The 26,967-nt window shown below is 36.4% G+C and overlaps 1 protein-coding gene across 4 annotated transcripts in view; it reads right to left on the reverse strand.

The window, feature by feature from the left end:
• The window catches only part of Luzp2 (leucine zipper protein 2), a 313,181-nt gene that overhangs the window by 159,326 nt on the left and 126,888 nt on the right, over window positions 1–26,967 (reverse strand). For 3 of the 4 annotated variants that reach the window (XM_045145859.1, XM_045145858.1, XM_045145857.1), the window contains exons 2-4: window positions 10,071–10,188; window positions 5,655–5,725; window positions 3,403–3,484 (exon numbers count right to left, since the gene is read on the reverse strand). In XM_045145859.1, coding sequence (XP_045001794.1) covers window positions 3,403–3,484; window positions 5,655–5,725; window positions 10,071–10,188 — 271 coding nt within the window. The remainder of the gene's footprint in view (window positions 1–3,402; window positions 3,485–5,654; window positions 5,726–10,070; window positions 10,189–26,967) is intronic. The other variant, XM_045145860.1, reaches the window with a different exon arrangement.

A 26,967-nucleotide genomic window follows, 5' to 3' on the forward strand; every position in this document is an offset into this window, starting at 1 on the left:
TTAAGATTTTATAGTTATTTATGAGAGACAGAGAGAAGTAGAGACAGAAAAAGTGAGAATGGGTGTGCCTGGGCCTCTAGCCATTGCAAACAAACTCCAGACACATGTGCTACCATGTGCATCTGGCTTACATGGGACCTGGAGAATCCAACTGGGGTCCTTAGGCTTCACAGGCATGTGCCTTAACTGCTAAGACATCTCTCCAGCCCTTAAAGAATATTTTTTAAAAAAACTATTTAATTAATTAATTTATTTGAGAGAGAGGGAAAGAGAGAGTGAACAGGCAGATAGAGAGAGAATATGGTGTGCCAGGGTCTCCCACCACTGCAAACCAACTCCAAATGCATGTTCTGTCTTGTGCACTTGACTTACTAGGTACTGTATTGTCACCAATCTCTGACATCACCTCCAAGTTGATGTGTTTTCCTATCTTACCAGCAAAAATTGTAACTGTCTTGGGCCTTGAGATTAATCTCAGACAGTAATCTCAGACAGCTCAATATCAGTACTTAGGAACAGCTACCAAAAATCCATATTGTAGTATCCAGAAATCACATATTAAAAGGATTCTTGCTATGAAAGATATATGAAATACCGATGCCTAAAGAGTTGAAGAATTAGAACATTCAAATGAGTAAGATACTATTTTAATTTTGTGTTATTATATACTCATTCTTGTGCCACCCTTAATAATTCTGATTTTAATAGGGAATAGATACTTTGAACAGCTGGAAAGAGCATAAGTGATATGTGATAATTATGGTCATAATACCTATATACTTAAGGTTATATTCACTCTGCTCTATAATGTACAAATCACAGAATTATATAATCACAAATGAAATTTTGTATCTGCAATACTGTTATATTTCTTAAAATTAAATTAGAAAACTCAGAAGTGAAGAGACAAGAAGTGGTGGATATGGAATTAAAATAGCTAAGAGGAAGCTGGGCGTGGTGGTGCATTCCTTTAATCCCAGCACTCGGGAGGCAGAGGTAGGTGGATTTCCATGAGTTCGAGGGCACCCTGAGACTCCATAGTGAATTCCAGGTCAGTCTGGATAGAGTGAGACACTACCTCGAAAAACAAACAAATAAATAAATAAATAAATAAATAAATAAATAAATAAATAAATATAAAATAGCTAAGAGGGAGACATAAAACATTATTTCCTTGTTTACTAAATTGGACATCTAAGGCCTAATCATAAGGATAAAATCTATTTTAATGAGATGCATCACCTAAATTGGGTAAGTAAATTAACAGACTTCAATGAGATGGATTAAATCTAAAGAGTCAATGGCCCAAGTTTAGTTTTGCTCAGAATATTCAGGCTAAAAAGCCAAGCTGAGCCACTACAGGGATTTTGCAGTTTTTTAGGGTACCGTAAAGGGAAATGGGAGCCTAAAAGTTCCTAGGATGTTCTATTATAAAGGCACTATCAGTATGCTGGGATGAAGGCAGGGTGAGTTGGCATTGTGTATCCATGATATTTCCCATAATTTGATATAACTTTGGTTTGTGCTTTTTTGGAATGTTATAGTTCTCTTCTAACACCTCAACTGCTAGAAGCCCTTTGAGTTAATGCCTTTGTTCTTCTGCCCATCAGCAGTGTTATAGAAAGCTAAAACTTTATCTTTTATGAGTTTTAACTTCTCACTACAGAACCAATAAAATAAGGTAGCTTTGAAATATGGATCTGTGAAAATAGTGAATAGAGAGCATTCTGTTTTCACTGCCATCATTTGTCATCCAGTTAAATTTGGATCAGCTATGTTCACGTTAAATATGATTGGATGAAGCAGAAATGGAGCTGTTCTGCAGCCTGGGTGACATGTTCAGGCTAGGGCTATCCACGCTGGTTCTGAAAATTATCTACTTTTCTAAAGAACAGTTAGTGTACAGACAGCCAAATACTAGTACATATTACAAGTCTGAGGGCTTTCATAGAACACAACCAAAGTAAATCTCCCAGATGACAGGAGTAAGATAGACATAAATCCATAAAAGAATAAAAACCTTATTCATGTGGGGAATAGACATCATTATGAAAATACTGACCCCAGGAGTCAGGTGACACAGGTAACAGACTAAATTGAGCTTTAGAAGTTAATTTCCATACTCTAGTCAAGGTTGTTACAGGAAGTTTTTGAAATAAAACCCATTTGACTGTGTTTAGAGAGCTCAGCTTCTGTAAAACTGAAGCTTTATTGCCAAGGTTCCTCAGAAAAAGGCTATTCCTACCTCCATGTGTTATAACAGCCTAGTTCTAACCAATGCAGTTATATGCTTGAAATGCTCTTCCTTAGCCTCCTGCTTTCCCTATTTCAACCATTGGTACAAGTCCTCCTTGGATCAGGATTTCAGACAAAGATCACCCAAACCAGAAAGGACACACCCTAGTAGGTTTTTACTGTACTCTCACATTATAGGCCACCATAGACCTTTCCAACAAGGTGGGTACTTACATTGTAAAGGTAGCCCTATAATTCTGGTCTAGTAAAGTCATTCACACTAGTTAATCCTAAACCCATTTATCTTTCCTACTACTTCCTTGCCTCAAAAAATATATTCTTTTGACCACAGTCTTTCTGCCTGGTGAGCAATCCTGGGATTTCCCAGATGTTTCTGTGGCATGGAATGCCCTCCCTCTGGGAAAATATAAAAAGCAAACTGTTTTCTCAATGGTAGCATTTTCAAGATCCGTGGGCTTTTGCTAAACATCCAAATATATATATACACACACATATATAATATTATATATGTACACACACACACACACACACACACACACACACACACACACACACAGTATTCTAAGTCAGATTTAAGCACAGGATACAAGATAGGAGACCCGTCCTCATGAACGGTGCACAAAGCAGGTCTGAAGAAAACACCGGAACCTGTTCTCCAGCGGTGCTGGAGGAGCTCATTCTCATGCCTTGTTGGATATATTCACAGATACGGAAATGTAAGATTTAAAAAGACATAATTTAGTGAGTGAAAGGACTGGAAAGCACTTGATTTCATAATCTGAGGGGTGTATTCCAGGAGTAATTTGAAGGTTAGTGAACAGATAGTTGGCATGGCCCTGCCTCTGAGATATACTTATACAGTCTTATATAGTGTGGTTTGGCAATTTGCATGGCTAAACTTGTTGCAGGGGCAACTAAAATCTACCAATGAACCACCTACATGAGCCTGAGCCAGCAGCCTGACCTGTGCTGTCTCTTGGCTTCTCCCCTTCAAGAGAAGACTGAGATTCAGATGATCTTAGGAGTCAAATGTAACATCATAGTTTTTGGAATGAATAATTACCAAGTATTGACTGACCATAGTGTCTAAGAGAATAGAAGTTAGTAACTGCCAATTCCTTACAAAGGGGAGAGAAGCACACTTACAGTGGCCTGGTGTTTCTCTGCTTTTTCAGATGTCTCCTTTAGTTGGTTCTGCAGGGCCTCCTGGAGAGATTTCATTTCTTCTCTAGTTTAATAGAAAGAGAACAAAGAGAAGACATCATATAGTAACATTGTTTCTTTGTGGATTACAAAATTAAGTTTGGCTATCTAAATTTAAGAAAGGTGAAAATATAATTATACAGAAACAATTACACAATCAGGTTGTACCCAAATATTTTGATAGTAAAGGGTTTGTCTTCAAGTAAATACTAAAAGCAAATTATAGTTAAGGGAAATCATACTGCTATTATGCCTGATAAAAATCCTACAGTTTGAATAATCTGTGATCTATGTCATGTGTTACATCAAATCAATTTATTAATTCGAGTCGAAAAGCTAATTTCACTGACAACATGTAGGGCATGAGCATGCTGACTAAAAACCATCACTATAGACTTCTGAAAGAATAGAGTTATTGTTCCTTTCTGTTGCTCATAATTGGTTAATTCTATAATATTGTGCTTTGGAAATATTTACAATGCCTAAGAAGTTTCATAAAATAAAGGCAACAAAGATTGTTTTGTTTTTTTAAATTTATTTATTTGAGAGTGACAGACAGAGAAAGAGAGAATGAGAGAGAGAGAGGGAGAGAGAATGGGTACGCCAGGGCCTCCAACCATTGCAAAGGAACTCCAGATGCATGAGCCACCTGTGCATCTGGCTTGTGAGGGTACTGGGGAATGGAGCCTAAAACCAGGTACCTTAGGCTTCACAGGCAAGCCTTTAGCCACTAAGCCATCTTCTCCAGCCCCAAAGATTCATTTCTAATGTGAGGACTGACTCTTTTAATGGGCATACTGATGAAAATACATGCACATTTTCTCAGTTCATTAATCAGACGGTCTCCTATTAATGGGACAGGAAGAAACACCCCTTTTTATCCAACATCCTAATATTATCAGACCCCTTTCTACTCCCCACCTTTAAGAGGTCAGCTTTTTTATAGTTTTATTTACCATAATTTATTTATTTATTTTATTTATTTTATTTATTTATTTATTTATTTATTTTGGTTTTTCAAGGTAGGGTGTCTCTCTGGCTCAGGCTGGCCTGGAATTTACTATGTAGTCTCAGGGTGGCCTCGAACTTACGGCGATCCTCCTACCTCTGCCTCCTGAGTGCTGGGATTAAAGGCGTGCACCACCACGCCCGGCTTTTACCATAATTTTAATATAAGACTTTGAGGAAAACTTCCTGCTCAAGAAATAATAAATAAATTGATGTATACATAAGAATTATTTAACGCATGTCTCTGGTATATGAGCACATCATTGACTCAGTATAAATGCATGTTGATGACCAATTTCAGGGTCAATGGAGGAGATACAGTTTGATGAAACAGACTTATTTATTCCATATACCATTAGTCAGTGTAACAATTTCAAATAGCTTTTTGTCTCGTGTCCAGTGAGCCAACAAAGAGAAGCTTTGGAAATTGAGTATGAAAGCAGTGATTAAAAGAAAATCTAGCACAAAGTAATTTCAACAGTCACTTAAATGCATCGAACAACAGTTCTTTATCATTAGGATGTGAATTATGCTATCTACATACAAAATAGTTTGTTATGATGCAATAAAGAAATGAACATAAAAGGATCTATGATAGCCTCTAGTTAACATGAAGAAAATTAGCCCAATTTTTATTTAAAATACATTGTTTGAGTTTTAAAACAATCAATATTTAAATATTATAATGATTCTACTAGTATTAATAGAAACAACCCCTTCCTTACCACACCACTATTCATTGTCAATTCCAATTTTTGATTTTTAAGGTAATCTATTAAAGCTAATGATATCACATCACTGTGTGATGGACAGAGTCATCAGGATCCATATTAGTAGCAGAGGAATGTGTCAGATGTCACTACCATACAGACTGATACATAGACAAAGGGCAGCTTGAAAGTTATCAAAGGGCTTGATGGAAATGAAGAATCTCACCCACTCAAAGATGCTATGTAAAACTTCATCCTCACAAGATTCCCTGGTGAGCAAACAAATAATTGAAGACTGGGTCAAGTACATTAGAGTTCCAGGTAATTCCTACCTACACTCAATAGTGAGAAGGGATATTAACTAATTCATCCATCTATATTGAACAAGTTTTGGTAAGTTTCGTAGGTATCCTTTGACATGATTACAATCATTAGTGAAAATGAAATGTTTTTAAAGAATGGAAATCATGGTCTTACCTTTGTTTCTGGCCTAATTCCAGAAGTTTCTGAACATCCGTTTTGGAAGACTGTTCACCATTTTTCAAAGACTGCAAAAGAAATTAGAAACGGAGGTCTTATTTTGTTTAAGAAATTTTCAATCATTTTACTTTTACCTATTTAGCAAGATATTTGAAGGAGCTGTTTTCTAAAGCAAGGATATAGAAATGAGGCCTGTCATACTTAAGGCTCCGCAGTTGTACAAGACATGTTTCAACATCTACTGGAACATGTAATTCCCAGCACGTGAGCAGCTCTGAGCTGAACGTCAGCTTTTAGAGGTTGGATGGAAGAGCAGTACTAGGACTCTTTATAAGTGATATAAAATATACATTCTCCTCTCTCTTCGAATTTCTACTGTGTTCTTTGAAGGAATATTAAATTAACACTCAAATAGTAATATCCATTTGCAAATCAGAAAATGATTCAGTTAATGAGTAAAGCAGTCAAGGGACACATTTGTTTGGACCTCTCTGCATCTTTTGATAATGTGTCAAGATACTTGAAGACATAGACCCATGTAAAACTGTAATTGGTCTCTGTTGATATGCCATTAAGAAAAAAATATACACACCAGTTCATTAGTACTTATATAATTTGGCAAATTCAAGACTCATAGTTCATCCATTAGAGAAAGAAAGTCTCCTGAGATTTTCCTCATAAAGTATCTATCATATTAAATCTTCTCTAATAACTGGTATTTATAGAAAGTTAACTGTTTAATAGCATAACCTGTCATTCTTGGCATTTATAGTTTAAATGGAGAGGCAGTAACGGTGTCTACAAGAGCAGATATTTAATGTAGAGAAGTTATAATCATAAAATACAAAAGCTCTGTTAACTGTTATTCAACTGATAAAGATATCTATTGGGGATTATAGAGAGAGGTTGATGGTGTCTTTCTGCATCAGAATTTCAGCATGTGCTGAGCAGAGACAAGCTTAGTAGATTGTTTGCACTCCTAGAGAGATGTAACTAAGCATTCCCTACTAGGCCTGACTGAAGGTGTCCTAAGCAAGCTGCCCATAAGCTGACAAGTGTTCAGTGTTTGGGGGAGGAATTTCCATTAAAATATAACGAGAGCATGGGGAGAAAGTTAATAAGGGAGAAAACACCTTATTCATAGGAGCCATTGACCAGCCGTCTGCTCAAAGAACAGAGAGGTGTTTAAAACATTTCTGTTGAATTATTGACTATATTTTATATGTTGGGAACTTGGAAAGAAACCCAGACACGTACCCAAGGAACTTTTGCTTAAATAAAATAAAATTAATAGGGCTAAGGAAATAAATAAGCAGTCAGAATTCGTGCCTGAATGAAGCTCAGTTGCCCCCTCTCCCCCCACATACAGGAGAATCAAACATTAAAACAACAAATGCAAAAATGAAAAGCACATGTATTTAGATGGGTATTTTCAAGGCATATACTCTTTGGACACCTGGTTTGTACCTTGTTGAAATTTTGTCAGTAATATCCAGATAATTACTATACAATTATTTGAAAATAATCTCGAATCTTCTAATGATATCAAAATTTGATTTATCACCAATAAGCCAACATTTGTATTGGTCACCCTACATTTTTATACTATGCAAAGGTACAAAGGTTAGACAGATAAACAAGACTTTCAAAGTGAAGATCAAATTTCCAAAGGTTCTACTGTCTTTAACTTACAATTAGGAATAAAGCAAACAGACAGACATTTTAGATGGTATTAAGTGAAACTCTGACCCTGGGGAATCACACCGTTGTTTCTTTCTTCCAACACAGAACAGCTGTGGTGACTTACAAAAAATGCTCATAAATTTGGGGCACTAACTTTCCCTTTTGGAGTGGTGGGAACCACAAGGCAGTCACCAGGAGTCTACCCTTCCTGAGAAAATACAAGCAATTAACAATTGTTGGGAAGAGAAGAGGGGCGGGATCTTCCTCCAGGGTATAGCTGCTGCCTGTACCTCCCGTAGTCCTGAATGTAACTTCAAACAACTCTGCGATTAAACAAACTGAACTTAGGTGGAGTTTTTTTTTTTTTTCTTTTAATCTGTTTTTGGTGAGATATGTGGTGTGAATAGATGTTTGCTTACAATTCACAAGAAAAACATACAATAAGTGAGTTTCGTAATTGTTCACTATAAGTTTGAAACATGGTGTCGTTATTTATTATATTTATAGTTTAGGCATTTCCTATACTCTCTTATCTGCACTGTGAGTTTAGGAATATCCTCCTCTTGCCGTGACGTTGCATGACTCTTTAATAGGATAAAGCACTGCCAACTCTGGAGCATTACTGTGTGCTTGGGCTATTCTCCGTGCCTCTTGAGATTAGTCTTTCTTGTTACTCCTGCCATCCATATTTAATAAGTACAACTCTCTTGAATTGACTTCCTAAAAAATTTGAACTGTAGCCCTTATATCCTCCTTCCTCCTTGCCAGTGTGTGGTGCCTCTTCCAACATAGCACACTGTTGTTCCTGTGAGCAATGGGTTCAGTACTATTTGCATATCCTTCAATTGTTTGTGTACTCTTTCTTTCTAAAACCAATAAAACGAGACTAGTAACTACTATAAACATCATGTAAAAATTAAAAAGAATTATGAAAAAAGAATCCATGGCTTTGACTAAGTTCAATAAAACTTAATGGTTGGTGGGCTGAACACCATCCTAATCCACATTGCCCCATCATCACAGGAACAGGAAGTTACACCACCCTATGAATCAGGGAAACCAACATGGCTCAATTCAAGAATATATGGGAAGAGTCTAAAGCCAAATCTTTTCATTTAAATTCTTGTATATTTAGTGACTTTCAAAAATAAACTTATTTTATTAAACAAGATTTGTCATAGGCAACAAGGACAGAATCACATTAATAACAGTTGGGTTGGTTTGATTCACATGTCCCCCATAAACTTATATGTTCTGAATGCTTAGATCCCCAACTGGTGGCAATTTGAGAATTGAAGCCTGGAGGCACTGCATGTTTTGGGACAGGCTGATGGGTGTTATTATCAGCTTCCCCTTGCCATTGTTTGGCACACTCTCCTGCTGTTGTCCATCTGATGCTGGCCAGGAGGGGAGGCCCACCCTCTTCTCATGCTATTGGTTTCCTCTGACATCATGGAACGTCCCTTAGAGTCTGTAAGTGAAAATAAACCCTTTTCACTCACAAGCTGTTCTTGGTCAGGTGTTTTCTTCCAGCAATGTGAACCTGATTGCAACAACAGTGCTACCTCTTACACACAAAACTGTTAGCATACAGTAAGCCTTCAATAAAAAGCCTGCAGTGTTTAAAATTAAATATTAAGAAACCTGCTGGTTGGGTTGGAGAGATGGATTAGTGGTTAGGGCGCTTGCCTGCAAAGCCTAAGGACCCCGGTTTGATTCCCTAGTACCCATGTAAGGTGGTGCATATGTCTGGAGTTCGTTTGTGGCAGCTGGAGGTCCTGGCGTGCCCATTCCCTGTCTCTCTCACACTTTCTATTCCTCTCTCTCTGCCTCTTTCCCTCAAATAAAATATATATATATGTTTATATGACATTTTAGGCATTTTATATAACAAAGTGGCGCATCTGTCTGGAGTTCCTTTGCAGTGGCTAGAATCCCTGGAACAACCATTCTCTCTCTGTGCCTGTCTTACAAAAACATATTAAATATCTATTATCTATTAATAAATAGTTATTAGTAATAATTAAATTTAATAAATATTATTCATTAATATTAATATTAAAAAATGAAAATCCCTGCTAGTTAACAAACAAGCTGTTTTATCTCTTTCTTTCTTTTTCTTTTGAGGTAGTTTTTCGCTCTAGCCCAAGCTGACCTGGAATTCACTATGTAGTCTCAGGCTGGGCTCAAACTCTCAGCAATCCTCCCACCTCTGCCTCCTGAGTGCTGGGATTAAAGGCATGTGCCACCACATCCAGCTTTCTCCTTTTTTTGATTCACTGTGTGAGCACATCATTAGAGATGATAGTCTCTTTCCTCAAACATCTTCTCTGTAATGAAGGTTATAGAGGAATCTCATATCTCTCCTTTGAGAATTTAAAATTCTTCTGCAAAGTTATTACTATATTAATTTAACTATACAATTGCTATGATGAATACAGGGGTCAAATGGATTTTGAACTTTGGGAGGAACTTAGAAAAAAGAAAGCTCAGGGATTTGTCATGAACACCACTTTCTCCTTTCTGCACCTGTAGACCATAGGTTTCTAGACTGGATTTCAAATGATATTTATGTTCAAAGTTCAAATCCTAATAAATAATAATTAGCATTGCCAATGCCAGATGTATTAAAATGCCAAGGTATTACAATCTGCTAGCAATGCATTTAATCCAATGAGGGAAACAGGTGACTGCGCACCCATTAATGTTTATCAAATTGTTTTATCTCACCTGAAGGTTGACTTTAATCCCTTCAAGTTCCCTGGAGGTCTTTGTCAGTTGATGCAAGATGGTGCTTCGTTCCTTGAAAACTTCCTTCAGCTGTTTCTCTAGCTCTTCATAGTCCTGTCTAACACAGAAAGAAAGGCATGAGGGCCTCTCACCTTCCCACGCAGACACAGTCACAATTGATGACCCTCAGACTCAGTAAAATTAAGATTAAAGAAGTTTGGTGGTAGTGGTACTTTTTGTTATTTAATAGGAGCACATTGAGAAAAAAGGCAGGGCTATAACAAATATTTCCTCTGGTAGAGACAACTATCTAGACTCTAGAAAGTCACTACAACAATATAGTCAAAGGGCTATACATGTAATGTAGTTGATCAGCTATGTCTTAGAAAATTGATATGTTTTCCAACTCCAAACAGTAATCTTCCAGTATCTTTGAACTTTTAGTACAAGAGAGATGATGTGGAATCCTACACCTTATAGATGTAGGTAAGCTTTTCCAGGGAGGGGCACACCCATGGGTGGAGCTGGATGAGAAAGCAGGGCCCTTGCTTCTCTTGCTCCTGTTGCTAGAGAAGAACCCAATGAAAAGAAATAGTCTCTCAAATATGTCTACAAATACTATTTTCATTAAAGATAGATAGAAAAAGGGAAACTTCTATAAAATTCATGTATGAATCGAGTAATTACAGTGAGCTTTGAAGAGAAAAGAAGTTTTGATGGAATGTATATATATATATATATATGCTTATCTTGTGTATGTCTTTGTTGGATGGCTGCTACTGCGGCAAGAAAACGTGTTTTATATTTTTTATTTTTATTCTTATTTATTTATTTGAGAGAGAAAAAGAGGCGGGGTGGGGGAGAGAGAGAGAGAGAGAGAGAGAGAGAGAGAGAGAGAGAGAGAGAGAGAATGAGCATGGCAGTGCCTCTAGCTTCTTCAAACTACTCCAGAATTATGTGGCACCTTGTGCATATGGCTTCTGTGGGTCCTGTGGAATCGAATCTGGGTCCTTTGGCTTTGCATGCAAGCACCTTAACCACTAAGACATCTCTCCAGCTACCAAATAGGAATTTTTCTAATGAAAATCAAACTTATATCAGAATGTTATAATGATGAATTGCAGAACACATGAGAGCTGACCATTCAAAGAAGACTCACTAGAAAATGTAATTAGAGTACATGGCATGTAAAAGATAAATAAAGTTAGTTATGGGAGAGGGGAACACAGTTATAAATGCTAATTAAAAGCTTATTTGACATTTAAAAGTAACTATGAGAAAATTTAAAGTCTTAATTGAGAAGCGAAAGATTCGGTGCTGAAGTGAGGATATGGGAAATAATAAAGGTATGAAACCTTTTAGATGGTGTTTGGGAGTTTGGGCACTGTTCTGAGAACAAAAGAGAAGCAGAAGAATTATTCTAAGCAGCGAGAGACAATGTCAGATTTATGTTTTGGGAAGAATCTGTGTCTGAAGCCTTGAAAGGAAAATGAAGCAGGGGAAACTCTGAGGAAAGACAGAAAAGAAAGAAGAAAGATAAAAGAAAGTCGGGAAGTCTCCATCTTAGTCACTCAAATATGAGATCATGGCAGATCAAGTAGATCAGAACGAGCTGGAATAGGAAAGCAGATAGTGTGATAGTGGGACCAATTTCTAAAAATCATAAGAAATAAGCTGTGATAAATTTACTTTTGTAAGTCATTTTGCTTATATGTCTTGTGAGGAAAGAGATGGTGGGACCTACTTTAATGTTCAGGAGTTCTGATTTGGCTATTATTGGATTCAACCCTTCACTGGAGAGAGAGAAGACTACGTTTTAATCAAAGATGGATTACATTTACAGTTCCTTGTGAACTTGCAAAAATAAGTCCCAAATCATCTAAACTTTAGTTTCTTTATGTACATGTTGGTTCTAACCTCATCAATATTTTTTTAATTATTTTATTTATTTATTTGAAAGTGACAGAGAGAGAAAGAGGCAGAGAGAGAGAGAGAGAATGGGCATGCCAGGGCCTTCAGCCACTGCAGAGGAACTCCAGATGCGTGGGCCCCCTTGTGCATCTGGCTAACGTGGGTCCTTGGGAATCAAGCCTTGAACCGGGATCCTTAGGCTTCACAGGCAAGTGATTAACCGCTAAGTTATCTCTCCAGCCCTCACCAGTATTTTTGTTGTTGTTAAATGGAATAATTTTATAAAAACTTTGAACCCAACCATAAATAATGAATTTAAAACATGAGCAACATGTATACTTCTGAGAAAATAATGAATTTCACAGTTATCCTGCAAAATTATGAAATAACTGGGCCCACTGGGCTCTTCAGGCATGGTGAAATCATGGTGAACAAGCTCTTGCATATAGAAGAAGCTTCAGTAACAATCTTCACTGTGTGAGTGTGCTGTGCACCTTTGTATGTGGTGGTGTGAGTGTGCATGCGTATATGTACCTATAGGCGCCGGAGGACAGCCTCAGGTACTATCTTGGATCCTCCTATTTCTACCTCCCCAGAACTGGGATTACAGTTACATACTGCTAGCTCTGGAATTTGTTTTTATTTTTATTTTTACTTACTTGAGAGTGACAGACAGAGATAAAGAGGCAGACAGAGAGAGAGAGAGAATGGGCGCACCAGGGCCTCTAGCCACTGTAAACAAACTCCAGATGCATGAGCCCCCTTTTGCATCTGGCTAATGTGGGTCCTGGGGAATCAAGCCTTGAACCGGAGCCCTCGGGTTTCATAGGCAAGTGCTTAACCGCTGAGCCATCTCAGGTCTGTAATTTTAACATGAACGCTTCAGTATTGTACTCAGGTCCTCGGGATTGTGAGGTGATCATTTTCTCACTGAGCTATCTTCCAAACCCAGGTCTTTCCTATTTATTATTTGCTAAATGGAGGTCTTAACACTCTTGATATGTTAAAAGAAAATATAGAATTACCCAGGGGTAAGAATTACAGCATTTATCTCTGGCTCTGGGTTGATCACTGACCAATGATAATCAGTGAATAATCAGACAATTAAAATTGTGCCTGGAGATCACCCTTCTAACCGAGACAGTCAAACAACAAATGATAGGGCATATCTTCATTTCATGCAGGTTTAAAATGTTATTCATATTGTTCAGTTTTCTTGTACATTAAACACACTCTAAATTACCACTCATGGCAAGGATAAGTCAGGGTGGTAGATCACATGCTTGGACAATGTATTCCATGAAAGACGGTGCAATAAGTATTGTCTCATTGCATTTCAGATTTACAAAAGGCAAGCAGTACTGTAACCTTATTTTGCAATTTAAGTGATTGAGTCATTAGGTCATTAAATCACTTGCAAGGACAGGTCTATCCATCAACTCCAGATCTTCCTATCTCAGCCACTGTAGAGAAAAAAAAATGCTTACTTAAAAAAAAATAAACACACAGAGTTGGCTATAACTTCATCATAGTTAAATTTTCATTGTATTTTTCACAAAATTCATTGACTAATATCATCTTCTTTATTTTATACATATAAATATTAAGTATTGAATTTATGGCATTTCATTAAATTATGAGCCATATTTCCTCTTCATTTGTTAATTCAGTTTACAGTGATTTGTTTAAATTTTATTATCAGATTTGTTCTTCAAAATTTTCATGAAGAAACTGCACACATGAGTGAATTTAAATTGATCTATTATTTAGGATATTGTTTAGGAAATATTATTTAGGAATCATAAGTAGGATACAACATATCAGGAAAATAAAGCAGTAGTATTTATTTAAATTGGTGAGTTCCATTCTGTTTTCAGTCATTTATAGTCCTTACAAAAGGGGAAAATACAAAAGGAGTGAACAGAAGTATCCCTAATATTTTGTTGCATTTATAATGAGCAAATGTTTCTTCCAATAATTTTTTTTTTAATTTGCTTTATGAGGTAGGGTCTCACTCTATCTCAGGCTGACCTGGAATTCACTATGTTGTCTCAGGGTGACCTTGAACTCACAGTGATCCCCCTACCTCTGCCTCCCAAGTGCTGGGATTAAAGGCGTGTACCACCATGCTGGCCCAATAAACATTTTCAGTCTAACAAAGACCTTATACATTGCCAATTAAAAAAGGGTAAAACAAATAAAACATTTAGTTAGACTCTAAAATATGCATGCTTGATGTTAAGGTTAAAACTTCAGCTCAATGATGCTCATTTGCTCATAATAACAATTGGAAAAACTGTCCTTAAAGTGCACCACCAAGGTAACCATGTTCCTCATTTGCCAAGCTTTCACCTACTGGGAAACCTGAGACCTGAGATTAAAATGTACTCATTAGTGCTTAACTAATCAGGTAATTATATGTAAAATATCATGGTGTTAAACATTTTCTTCTACAATACAATAAAATAAATAAAACCATTCCCCATCTTTATTCTACACTTGACTGTATACCACTTGGAGCTCTCTCAGTGTAAATCAGTGCTGTGGTCCATTTTGTGTGCCTGTTAGTTGATGATCCACTGCATGGGTCATGGCCTTCCAACTTTTCTTTCTCTTTAAAAATAATCAAAGCCTCATGAGATCTCATTGATTGAGTGATTGTTTAATTTTTTGGGCTACTAGCATTTTGTTCAGGAAGTCTTTCCATAGAAGTCTTTCCTATTTTTTTCTTCTGGTAGGACAACAGTTTTAGGTTATATATTGAGATCTTTAATCCATATGGACTTGATATTTGTGTGTGGGTAGATGAGTGGGTCTGGTTTCATTTTTCTACATATGGTAATCCAGTTTGTCTAACACCATGTGTTAAAGATGCTATGGCTTTTCTCCAGTCTACATTATTGGCACCTTTGTCAAAGTTCAAGTAGCTATAGTTAATTGACCTAAGTTCTGAGTCTTCAATTCTGTTCCACTAGTCTATGTTTCTGTTCTTATGCCAGTACCATGCTGTTTTTGTTACTATGGCTTTGTAATATAGCTTTAGATTTGGAATGGTGATACCTTCAGAGGAGTTTTGCCCCCCCCCCCAGGATATATTTGGATATCCAAGCTCTGCTGTCATTCCATATGAATTTTGTGATCATTTTGTTCAGTCTCTGTGAAGAGTGATGCTAGTATTTTTATTGGTATTGCATTAAATCTGTTTATTGCTTTTGGTAGAATTGACATTTTTACAATTTCTCCTCAATTTATCTCTTGAGTTTTTAAAAATGTTTTTATCATATAGTTATTTTACATCCTTGGTTAGTGTTATTCCAAGCTACTGAAATTTTTGTTGCTATTGAAAATGGGATCTCGCCGGGCGTGGTGGCGCACGCCTTTAATCCCAGCACTTGGGAGGCAGAGGTAGGAGGATCGCTGAGAATTCGAGGCCACCCTGAGACTACATAGTGAATCCCAGGTCAGCCTGAGCCAGAGTGAGACCCTACCGCAAAAAAAAAAAAAGAAAAAAAAAAAAGAGAAAATGGGATCTCATGAAGCTAAAAAGATTTTGCACAGACAAACATACCATAAGCAGAGCCAACAGATTGCCCATTAATGGAAGAGAATCTTTGCCAGCTATACCACTGACAAAAGCCTAATATCTAGAATCTACAAAGAACTCAAACAACTAAACAATAAAAAAAAAAAATCAAACAACCCACTCCAAAAATGGAAAAGAGAACTGAGTAGGGAGCTTTCAGAGGAAGAATTATAAACATCACAAACCATTAGGAAAATGATTCTATCCTATTCCAGTAAGGATGACAATCATTGAAACAAATCTAACAACAACAAATGTTGGTGAGGATGTGGGGAAAGAGGAACCTTCATCCACTGTTAGTGGGAATTTAACAACCACTATGGAAATGAATTTGGAAATTCTTGAAGAGAATGAACATGGAGATCTCAATAGACCCAGTTCTTCCCTTACTGGGCATTTACCCTAAATGCTCCACGCATCAATACAGAGATATTTGATCAACTATGTTTATAGCTGCTCAATTCATTATAGCTAAGGAATGGAATCAACCCAGATGTCCATCATTGGATGAAAGGATAATGAAGTTGTGGTACATTTACATAATGGAATTCTACTCAGCAGTAAGAGAAAAAATGTTGCAATGAAATTTGTAGAAAAATGGACAGACTTTTTAACAGAATATACTCAGTGAACTCACACAACCACAGAAAGACAAAATGCCACATGATGTCACTTATCTGAAGTCCCTAACCTGGACCTGCTGGAGTTGCTGACATACATGATAGGCAACTCAAGGCCCAGACAATAGAGATGGAGAGGTTTGGGGGAAGGAGAAGGGAAAGAAACAAATACAAAATGAAATCCAAAATGAGCTGATACTATAGAAACCTTTATCCTTGGAGATAGGCTAACAGATATAAACCTCAAAAGGAGTAAGGGGGAGCTCCTGAAAAGTAGGGCTCTGGTGAGGGTGGGATGAAGCCTAAACTTAAAAGAAAAAAATTTTTCTCTCTCTTGTCTGTAACTCCCAGTACCAGAGATTGCTTGCTACTACCCACATTGAGCTGTTGATCACAGAGACCTATGAGGTCCCCAAATCATGACAGCTTTCTGTCAAAGCACTTGATTACCCACCTGAAGCAAAAGCTAAGACCCTACTTCTTAAGACACCATATGCTGCTGATAGAGAGCATGGAGAGACCTGGCTGGAATTCAGAAAAAAAGCCAGTCCCCAGACAGTCTGTCTAGTGCTGGAAAGCACTACATGAGCTAATGGGGGAAAATGGCCAACTGTGGCCTTAGCAACCAGAGGTCTAAGCTACTCAGATGCAAACACCCTGACAGGATGTACATGTCAGTGCAATAGTGGCACACGGCCTCGGTGGGTAACCAACAGCTTTCTGATTGGCTAAGAAATCTGCTCAGTTTAAAGGAAACCTTATCTGAAAATGGGAACCAGATCAGTGTCCTATGGGGACAAAATGTTCTCCAGTGTCGAGCTTTCACTAGTCTTTGATTAAGAGGGCTTAAATACTTCAAATTCTCCCTAAATTAATAATGTTTATCCCATTTAAATTTTGCTGAGTTCACTCTCCATTCGAAAATCTGTTCTTCTTTTTCAGAAGGTAGTGAGACTGGAGGAGATAAACTACCCCTTACACTTCAGCCAAGCCAGAGCTGAAACCACAGAGCAATTGGGGAGATGATCATCAGTGCAGCTTCCATGCTGAACCTGATAATCAGCACCAAGGTGTAGCAAAAAGACTCCAAGGATACTCAACACAACCAAAGCAGTGATCCAGAGGCTAAGAGCTCATTACTGAAGTACACTTGAAATTCACACACCATGGCTCAGGGAATTATACAGAAGAGGGACAGAAATATTGTAAGAGCCACACATTGAGATATCATTCCTCCCCGCTAAAATAACTAACTGTTGCTTCCACAAGGCATAAACCACCACCCTGTGGGAAATACTTGCAGCCCCACTGAGGAGCATCCCCAGTGGAATGGGGGTAGGGATGAGAGAAAAAGAGGGTACCAGCACATGATGTATTCACATAAAATATGTTGTTAATAATAATAGTAATAATAATACAAAACATAAAAATAATCAAAGCCATATGTTCAACATAATTATTTCTGAAATGTTTTTATGTGTTATATTCTCTGAAAATAAAATGTCACAGTAAAAATACATATCAGTTTGATATGTGATGGTAAGCTGCCTTCCTGTAACATGCAAGTAAGGGTTACAATTCTATCACCAGGTATTTGCTATTTTGTACACATGAAGACAGAATGGGTACTGTCAGATCCCATAAACTATGTGTTATTTACATAGGTACAACTGATATCTTCTATCTTATATACTTTTCAACCACTCGACAAGCAGAAGAGTTAGTTTATCAATTGGACTTATTGCTTTGTGTTATAACTTCTATTCATTTTTATTTAGGGCTAGTTATTATGTGAGCTTTCTAGGTTGTCACAACCAAGTACCACAGAATGGATAACATTGACAACAGGGTAATTTTTTTTTCACAATTCTGGATTCTATAGCAAAAAAAGTAGATTGTTTGCAGGGATCCTTCTGAAGGTGAAGGAATGTCTCTGTGTTGGCCTTTTAATTGTAGATAACTGCTTTCTCATTATCTCATGTCTCCTTTCTTCTGTGAATCTGTGGCCAAATTTTGCTTTTTCATAAGGACATACTGGTCCAAATAATTACAGCCTTCCCTAAACAACCTCATTTTAACTTTATTACATCTGTAAAAAAAAGTCTGTCTCCAAATGAAGCTACTTCTAAGACATGAAATGTCAGTTTCACCATACATGAATTTGTGGAGATAGACTCAAACCTATAATTGTTCCCTAATCTACGTAGAGCTCAGTCTCAAGTGTGCTTGTCATGTGATTGTCATATCTGGAATATGTTTCTCTAAGTCTATTATTTGATAAGTAAATTTTATATTTTTCAGTTCATGTCTATATAGATCATCTATAACATACTACTTATGCTATTTATATCTATATTATCATCTTCTTACATATCTATGTACAGTTATCCTCTATGGGCTACATATCACTTAACTCTCTGTACCATGATCTATCATTAACATCATTATCAATATATTGTCTGTCTATCTGATATTGAGATATTACTTAGGATCATTTTATACTCCATGTTTCTTTCTTTTAAAACAATATTTTCATTTATTTATTTGAGAGAGGAAAAAAGGCAGAGAAAGAAAAGGATAGAGAAAGAGAGAGAATGGGCATGCCAGGCATCCGGCCACTTCAAATAAACTCCAGATGCATGTGTCACATTGTGCATCTGGCTTATGTGGGTATTGGGGAGTTAAAAATTGGTCCCTTGGCTTTGAATGCAAATGCCTTAACCACAAAGCCACCTCTCCAGCCCTATAATCCATGTTTCTGAATGCTCCATCCAGATTCATTGGTGAAGGCATCTCATTTAATGCCTGTCTTCATACTTACTAAATTTGTCACCCCCCCTAGTGTTTTGGCTCAGTGTTTTAAAGGCCTATTTTTTCTTTTTCTTCCTCCACAGATTTCTGAATTAGCATGTCAGGGACTGGAGGGATGGTTAAGTGGTTAAAGGCACTTGATTGCAGAATTAGCATGTTAGTTTCATTTAAACACTTTTACAAAATTTAATTGGAATGGGACTCACTCACATCAGAGTTAGACTTAGGGATGAAGATAACTGTGCATCTCCCATTTAGAAACACACACTGCCTCATATATTATTCTAGAGCTTTTTTATGACTCAGCATTGCCTTCCATTTGTTATGTGAATTATTACTTTACTAAATTTATTATTGTTCTTGGAATTAGATGCCATAATTTTCACTACAAAATGGATATACTGATACCATTCTGAATATGTGTGTCTCTCCATGAGGCCCTGAGAGTGGTCCTGCCTTTTCTTTAGCTTCATTATTAGTACTGAATTAAATGACATCCATCTATTCATCTTAGGCATTGAGAACTCAAGCATAAAAAGGCCTATGGAAGGTCTGCCTGAGCTTTAGCTTCTGACGCTCAGTGGTTATGAGGAAATATTTCCTCTTAAATTGTTTAGTTATGGGAAACATACCTGCTTCCCACCTTCCCAGTGTTTATAGCCTTGATTTACTGCCCTGTAGTAGAAAAAACCTTGGCCTTCACTCTGAGGTGAATAAATTTCTTGTGATTAAATTGTTCACACTATCATAATAGTTTGGGGGATGATTTCCTTAATTAAATCCAGATTATTTTAACATGTGTTTAGATGCCTAATCTAATTGTAAGATGACTGACTGTATTGTCACTTCTCGGCTTTGTTTGCATTCTGACAGCTGTTGGGGTGCTTTTATCTATCTTCTGTTTATGAATCCAGATGGAAAAATTACCTCATCTTACTTGCTCCAGGAAATCTAGCCTTTACTTGATAATCCTCATTCATTTTCTGAGCATACATGACATATATTTTAAATACTTGTTCATTTTACAATTGGGTAAATTTTACACTTTTCAATGAATGATTATGCACCAACCTTCATATTAAATGGAGTTTCAGGAATGCATCTCTTTCTTTTTATTCTAGTAATCATTATTCAATCTGATGTTTTACATTGTCTTTGGGGGACAAGAGGAACCACTACAAAGAGGCTCTTTTACACTATAGATACTCTCACTCATTCTTAGAACCCCATTTTACTCTTTTTGTGTCTTTTGGTAAGTGTTTAAATGTTTCACTTCATTTGAAGTTTTTGTTTTGTTTTTAAGAAAAGATCTTCAAGGGTTAGTCAAATACCTTTGAATTTACACTTCATGGACTTCAAAGCTCTGCAGTTCTGTCAGATATAGAAGGGTATGAGTTTCCCAAAGAGACAGAATGATGGCAGCAATTATAGAAATATAAACTCCTATTTAATATATTCTGGCATTGCTCACCATAGTTACAGACTTAGTATAGTAGCCATAACCACATTTGTGTTATCTATTTTAAACAACTGTGTAATATATATCATGTATGAACATATATCAGACATGAGGTAGACTTTTTACAGGTTTTACAAATGAACATGTAGCCAAGGGTTGGAATATTAGTGTAACATACACACTCATAATTTAAGTAGTTACTCCAAGGAGTTTTCAACCCTCAATATATCTTTAACTACAAAACACTGAATTTTATTATTTCTATATAATAAACGAATAAATAAGTGTCATCTTTGATATTACTACATGTAGGTATGTTTTGAAAAGGGTTTGCTAATGGCATTACCATGGAATGAGAACATTAATCACAGAGAAAAATAACCTGATGCATTAGGCTTTTTTTGTTATTATCATCATGTATCTATACAGAACATATTTCTCTATGAACAGATGACAAGATGAATTTTCATTATGTGGGAAGCATGAGGTAGATGAACTTTCTGCTTGCTATGGATAGGAGTTTTAGTGATTTAGCAAGCCTTTGATGTTGAGCAGTTTCAGATCCTGCCCTGAAAATTTGAATCTAGTCAGAGAAAGACTCTAAAACAAGTAGGGAAATAATCTGTAAAACCTCTATGGTATTTCTGATTCTGTGTGGGGACTAGTTCAAATGCACACTTGGAATACAATCACCAACCTTAATTTATATTAATCTTTCACTTTCAAGATTTCACAGTGCTTTTGAAACCCCATTCCTCAGATTCACTTTGACTCCTAAAGACCCTAAAAGAGGCCTATTAAAATGGCATTGTCTCTGCAAATGTAATTATAGGTAACCAGGGTAAAAGGAAAAAATTCTCATCAGAAAAGTGCATCTCTGTAACTTGCCTATGATAATAGCCTGAATCCTGGCTCCTGCTTACTTAATTTTTTCTTGTTCTAAGAATCCAATAGGCCAGCAGATGAGACAGAAAGACACTGTCGCAGTACTTAATTTAGGACTATTTTCCATGAACTCTACTTAGAACAGAAAAAACTACTTGTCTAAATTCTTACAATACCTACTTTCTCTTTTTTTGACTACATTTCAAACACACAAATACATCTAATGATCTATTACCAGAAATGAAGGAGCTGTTACACCTGGGTGACAGCCTCTCCTGGTGCTGCTGGTAATTGATGAAGAAACAAAGAAATCACATTTAGCCAGTAACCCCGTGATCTCTGGCCTGATTATGACTCCTTCCCCCTACAACCCTATAAAAACCTATGTATAAAAATAAACTTCGAGACCTTAACAAATACCTAGCTTGGTCTCCTTGTGTCTGTTTGCCCCCCCCCCCCTTCAGGTGAGCTTCTTCTCGAGTCCTTGTTCAAGTCCTCGCTGGGGCCACATGTTGTTTTGTTTAAATTGTTTCTAAGGTGTATGCTTATCACACAAATGGGAGACCATTGTTTTCTAGTCTGAAGTTTGCTAACAACTATTATGCATTGTTTTATGTGATTGGTGGACTTCTATTCTAATCTTCTGTTTTTTAGTAATAAAACAAGCTTGAAGAGCTATTATTGTCTAGAGCCTTATAAACTGGCTAAATGGTCCTAATTCATCATGGCTTTCAAGTAAAATATTACAGTGCTAAACCTAACCCTGATTCATTCTGAATTCATACATGTACCTGCTGACTAAATGCTGGTAAGAAAATTAGGTCATAAATACTTGGCACAACCCCTAAATAAGAAAGTAGTCATGTCTATACCAAAATGGAGGATCCAACCTGGGTGCAGAGGTGCTGCTGTCCCAGAAAACTGGAGAATTGAGGCTGGGAGACCATGAGTGTAAGGCCAGCCTGGGCAAAGTAATGAGATCCTATCTCAAAATACATAAATAGATAAATAAGATGAAATTAACTCTTCAAAACCAAGTTAGTACAGAAAGAAATACAGCATAAACAATCTTCATACCCATTGTGACACCATAACATGATACCTAAAAGTACCTTGGAAACATGAATACTGTTTTTCTGTCATAATATACTTAATAGAATTGTTAAACATTTGTTTCCTGAAGGTAAACAAATTATGAGGATTTTTACCCTGAACATATCATTCACATTCAAACAAGTGTGTGACTATTCTTGTTTGAACTGTTATTAATTCAAAACTGATTTAATGTAAATATTACATTTAACCCGTCATTTTATGAGAACGTTAAAATACAAATTCATCAGTAAAAGTAGGAAACTGCTTTTAAAGTTAAAAATATATATTTCCCTAGGAAATAACTACATGAGGATATTTTTTTATGACAGCAATTTGCTTTTTCTGTGCTATGTGACTGCTGTTTCAATGTCCCTCCTTATATAGTATAAAAGATAGTAAAGTATACGATCTTCCATGAAAGTGACTACTGACCAATTTTTAATAGCATTCCAGGTAGCACTGAAATAATTGATTAAGAATTATCAGTCTTGCCTGCCATCCAATTAGTGTGTCATTTGAGTTTTACATGATATATATTTCATGTTATATGTTTACTTTTACATATATATGATTCCTGATGTGAACAGAAAGAAAGAAATGTAACTATGTGTTGCTTAAAATAAATAGAGCATTTGTTTTCATATAGTGAATGTTACATAATTGATTTTTTTTTTTACAGTGGAAACTACAGATTTTAGGTAAACCAATTTCACTAATTATTTCCTTGAACAAAGATAATTTTCTGTACTACATACAATCTTGTTGGGTTTTATTGTGGTGCAGAATTCATGTAAGAAAAGCAAGGATAAAGGTTAGAAAACATCAGTCTGTACCATTGAAGGGGGACTGTTGGTTATATTTGAATAAATTTTGAAAGTAGAATATGACAGAGATTGTGGCTCATACTTGCAATTCCAGCACTTGGGAACTGAGGCAGGAAGATCACAAGTTCAAGGATAGTCTAAGAAATACATTGAAACCCTGTATCAGAAACAACCAAACATACAAACAGAAGAAGCAAGGAAAAAAAACAGAAAAAATAAATAGAAAAAAGCAATAAATCACTGTTTATGAGTCAGAAAATTAAAGGCTGCTAATTGATGTGTGGTGTCATATACATACCAATAATTCTGAGAAAAATTCATTAGAAGACATTTCCAGATATCAAAGTTAAAGTGAATATGATTAATAATAACCCAAATATGTTATGATTTGTGTAGTGCTTTCATAATTAATGGTAATTATGTAAAATGGGGCTAAAGTCAAATAGCAATTTGGCAACATTTCAAGTGCATATATCACCCAATACTTAAACTTTGTTTAATTTTTATTTCACTTATTTGTTATTACAATACCTTATAATACATTTGTACTCCCCTCCTACTAGAAGGCAGAGATTTTATATTGCAGAACCTGTGAGTTCTTTACACAATGACTTTTTCACATATTTGGTGGTTGTTCTGGCCCCATGATCTCCCTGATGAATCTCTAACACAATGATTTTAGCTTTACATTGATTTTTTTCCTGTATCCTCTCACTGGAATATTCTTCCTTTTTATATCAAGTTAAGTTATCTTCTGCTTGGTTCAAGTCTTACTCTCAAAGAAGTTTACTTGGTATTGACTACTTTCCTCAGGGCTATAACTTCTCTCTCTTCTCTCCATGGTCCAAAAGATTTCTCTGTTTCAATCATATATTGAAAGCATCTAGAAGCCTCTAAGGACCCTATATGCATGGTTTTTTCTGTGTTATCATTACTTATTTACAGTAAGGCCTAGAAACATAGTAATTGTAGAGCAGTAAGAGCCATGACTTTATCCATTGTAGAGAATATGAAGAATTTAGTGAATTGTGAAAGATTATTATATTTCTTATTAGAATGACTATATTCCCACATGGACCTCTCATACAAAGGAGATTATTTGTGAGTTGTTGATATTTTTCCCTGATTAGGCTTTAGAATGAGTCACGTGATTTCACTATATTCTATTAGAATGAACATCTGTGTTTGTCTGTCTCCAGGTTTGTATGCATAGGCTCCTCTACTTGACCAGAAATGTTTGAAAGTGGAAGTTTTCACTGGATACATGGAAATATTCTATTGGTTTTTTCTTTTTATTTCTTTTCTTCTTGAAATAACAGTTAATTTACTAAGTAAAACAACTGAGCTCTAATACTGAGGGAAAATCAGAATTTACAAATTTATATTCCCATGTCTCCTTTTGTTCTATTTTAGAATTTGGTATCTTAGAACATGATATTCCTTACCTTTTAAAAAAATCATGAAAAGGGTTGGAGAGATGGCTTAGCAGTTAAGCGCTTACCTGTGATGCCTAAGGACCCTGGTTCAAGGCTAGATTCCCCAGGACCTACATCAGCCAGCTGCACAAGGGGGTGCATGTGTCTGGAGTTTGCTTGCAGTGGCTGGAAGCCCTGGAGCACCCATTTGCTCCCTCTGCCTCTTTCTCTCTCTTGTCACTTTCAAATAAATAAATAAAAATGAACAAAACAAAATAAAATAAAAATCATGCAGAAGAGAAAGGAAAAGCACGACAAAAGAGTAACATATGAAACAGGTTTACAAAGCCTTTCTTCTTTCCCTTTCTCTTAATGGAAAAATTTCTTGCAGTGCTGAAGATAAAACCCAGGCTATTCTCATACCAGGCAAAAATTCTACCAACTCACTATCCCTCAGTAAAAGTAGACTTTTTCAAGGTTATTTTTTATTTTCCTTAGTCTTTTTTTCCAACTATTGATCATGGTGTGGTGAAAAACACCACCAACATACAAGTGTAGACTCAAGTCAACATTTGAAATTTATGAAATCATAGTACATTCATGAAATGAGTGGTTCAAGAAATGGAAGTTGGGAAATTTAATGATCGCATTTAAGATCTACAAACATTATTCATTGAATAATACTTACAGTAATAATAACAATTATTTTAAAATTTTTCCTGTAGAAAATTAAATTGGACTGGAACTTTGGTGCTGTACATGTGAATGGTTCAGTTTGGAAGAGACGTTAGGCGTGGTGGTTACGTGGAGCAATGGCGCCTGCTGCCCACTCCCAGGGCGGTTCACGGACCAACGCACTTGGATCGTCAGCACCGGCACGGGGAGCAGCGAGCGTCCCGTTGTCCCTGTGTGCCGTCACGTCTCTTGTGTAACATCCTCGGTGTCTTCAGTTTTTGAATGCTTTTCAAAGTAACTAACATAGGAGGCTCTGGAAACCTCAGGGTAGTGATGATGGAGTGCAGGGGCAGCTGGGAAAGACTTGCACATCTTCAAATCTTATGAACAAGGTTTACCTTTGAAGGTCTAGGTCTCAACCCAATAATTGGTATAGGCTAGGTACCTCATTTTATTTCCTTAGCTACTGGTTCTTCACTGATTTGGAGGTAATATTTTCCCCAGGTTACACCTCTTTGCATTAGTTTCATTAGTTCCTTTCCTTGGGACAAGATGCATCACATGTTAGATAGCAAGATCTGAAGCCATGGGAAGCCTAGATCATGTATCAAAAAAATGTTTGTGTTTGAAGTTTATTATTCTATAAAAGATTTTAACTTTATATAACAGAAAATTATAAGTGCCAGCTGTAAGAGTTGCATCTTTTCTGGACTAAAGAGTACCTCTGTGCTAACAGACTAGAGAGATGAACATTCTGCTTACCACCAACTTAACTGAGGATGTTTCCATAAGGTAGTGTATGGTTCTTCCTATGTCTAATCCTGGTTCTGTTCCACAGTCTGATAGGAGATGGGGTTTGTAGAACATGCTACATTTCTGATTTGACTTCATGTCATGGGATATGAAACACTTGTAATCCCACTTCTTTTGGATGTTATGAAATGATGTGTTCACTGAAGCTAGACTATTCACATTTATCCATGAAATACATACTGAATGTGGCTCATTTCAGCCTGCCCACTTAGACCATTCTAATAAAATCATAGAAGTGGACACTACAGACGTAATTGTATGACAGAGATTAAAGAGGAAGTAAACTGAAATCTTAAGCAAATAATATTTTTTTAATACTTGTATTTATTTATTTGAAAGACAGAGAAAAAGGCAGATAGAGAGAAAGAGAGAATGCCTTTAGCCACTGCAAATGAACTCCAGACGCTCCTCCTTGTGCATGTGGTTTATGTGGGTCCTGGGGAATCAAACTGGGATCCTTAAGCTTGGCAGACAAGCGCACTAACCACTAGGCAATTTTACCAGCCCTGTTTTTTTTTTAAACTTTTTCATATGTTGCAAAAATCTAAAACCATATGAATACATTGATAGGACTCTTTAAACAACAATAAAAGGAGTTTGGTGCAATGAAAAGTTCCAAAATCAAACCTTTTGGGGAGGGAAAGTTTTTGATAGCCTTATTTAAAATAGGTGTAAAATAATATCAAAAATCATGAAGGGAAATATTTTTAAGAAATGTTTTTCCTTACAAGCTATTCTTTAAATGTCTTCTGGCTCTGAATAATTGCAACAAGTTCTTGGAAAAAAAGCATAGTTTCAAGTAAAAA

The sequence above is a fragment of the Jaculus jaculus genome, chromosome 3 (genome assembly GCF_020740685.1).
Source record: "Jaculus jaculus isolate mJacJac1 chromosome 3, mJacJac1.mat.Y.cur, whole genome shotgun sequence".
Taxonomy (NCBI): Eukaryota; Metazoa; Chordata; class Mammalia; order Rodentia; family Dipodidae; genus Jaculus; species Jaculus jaculus.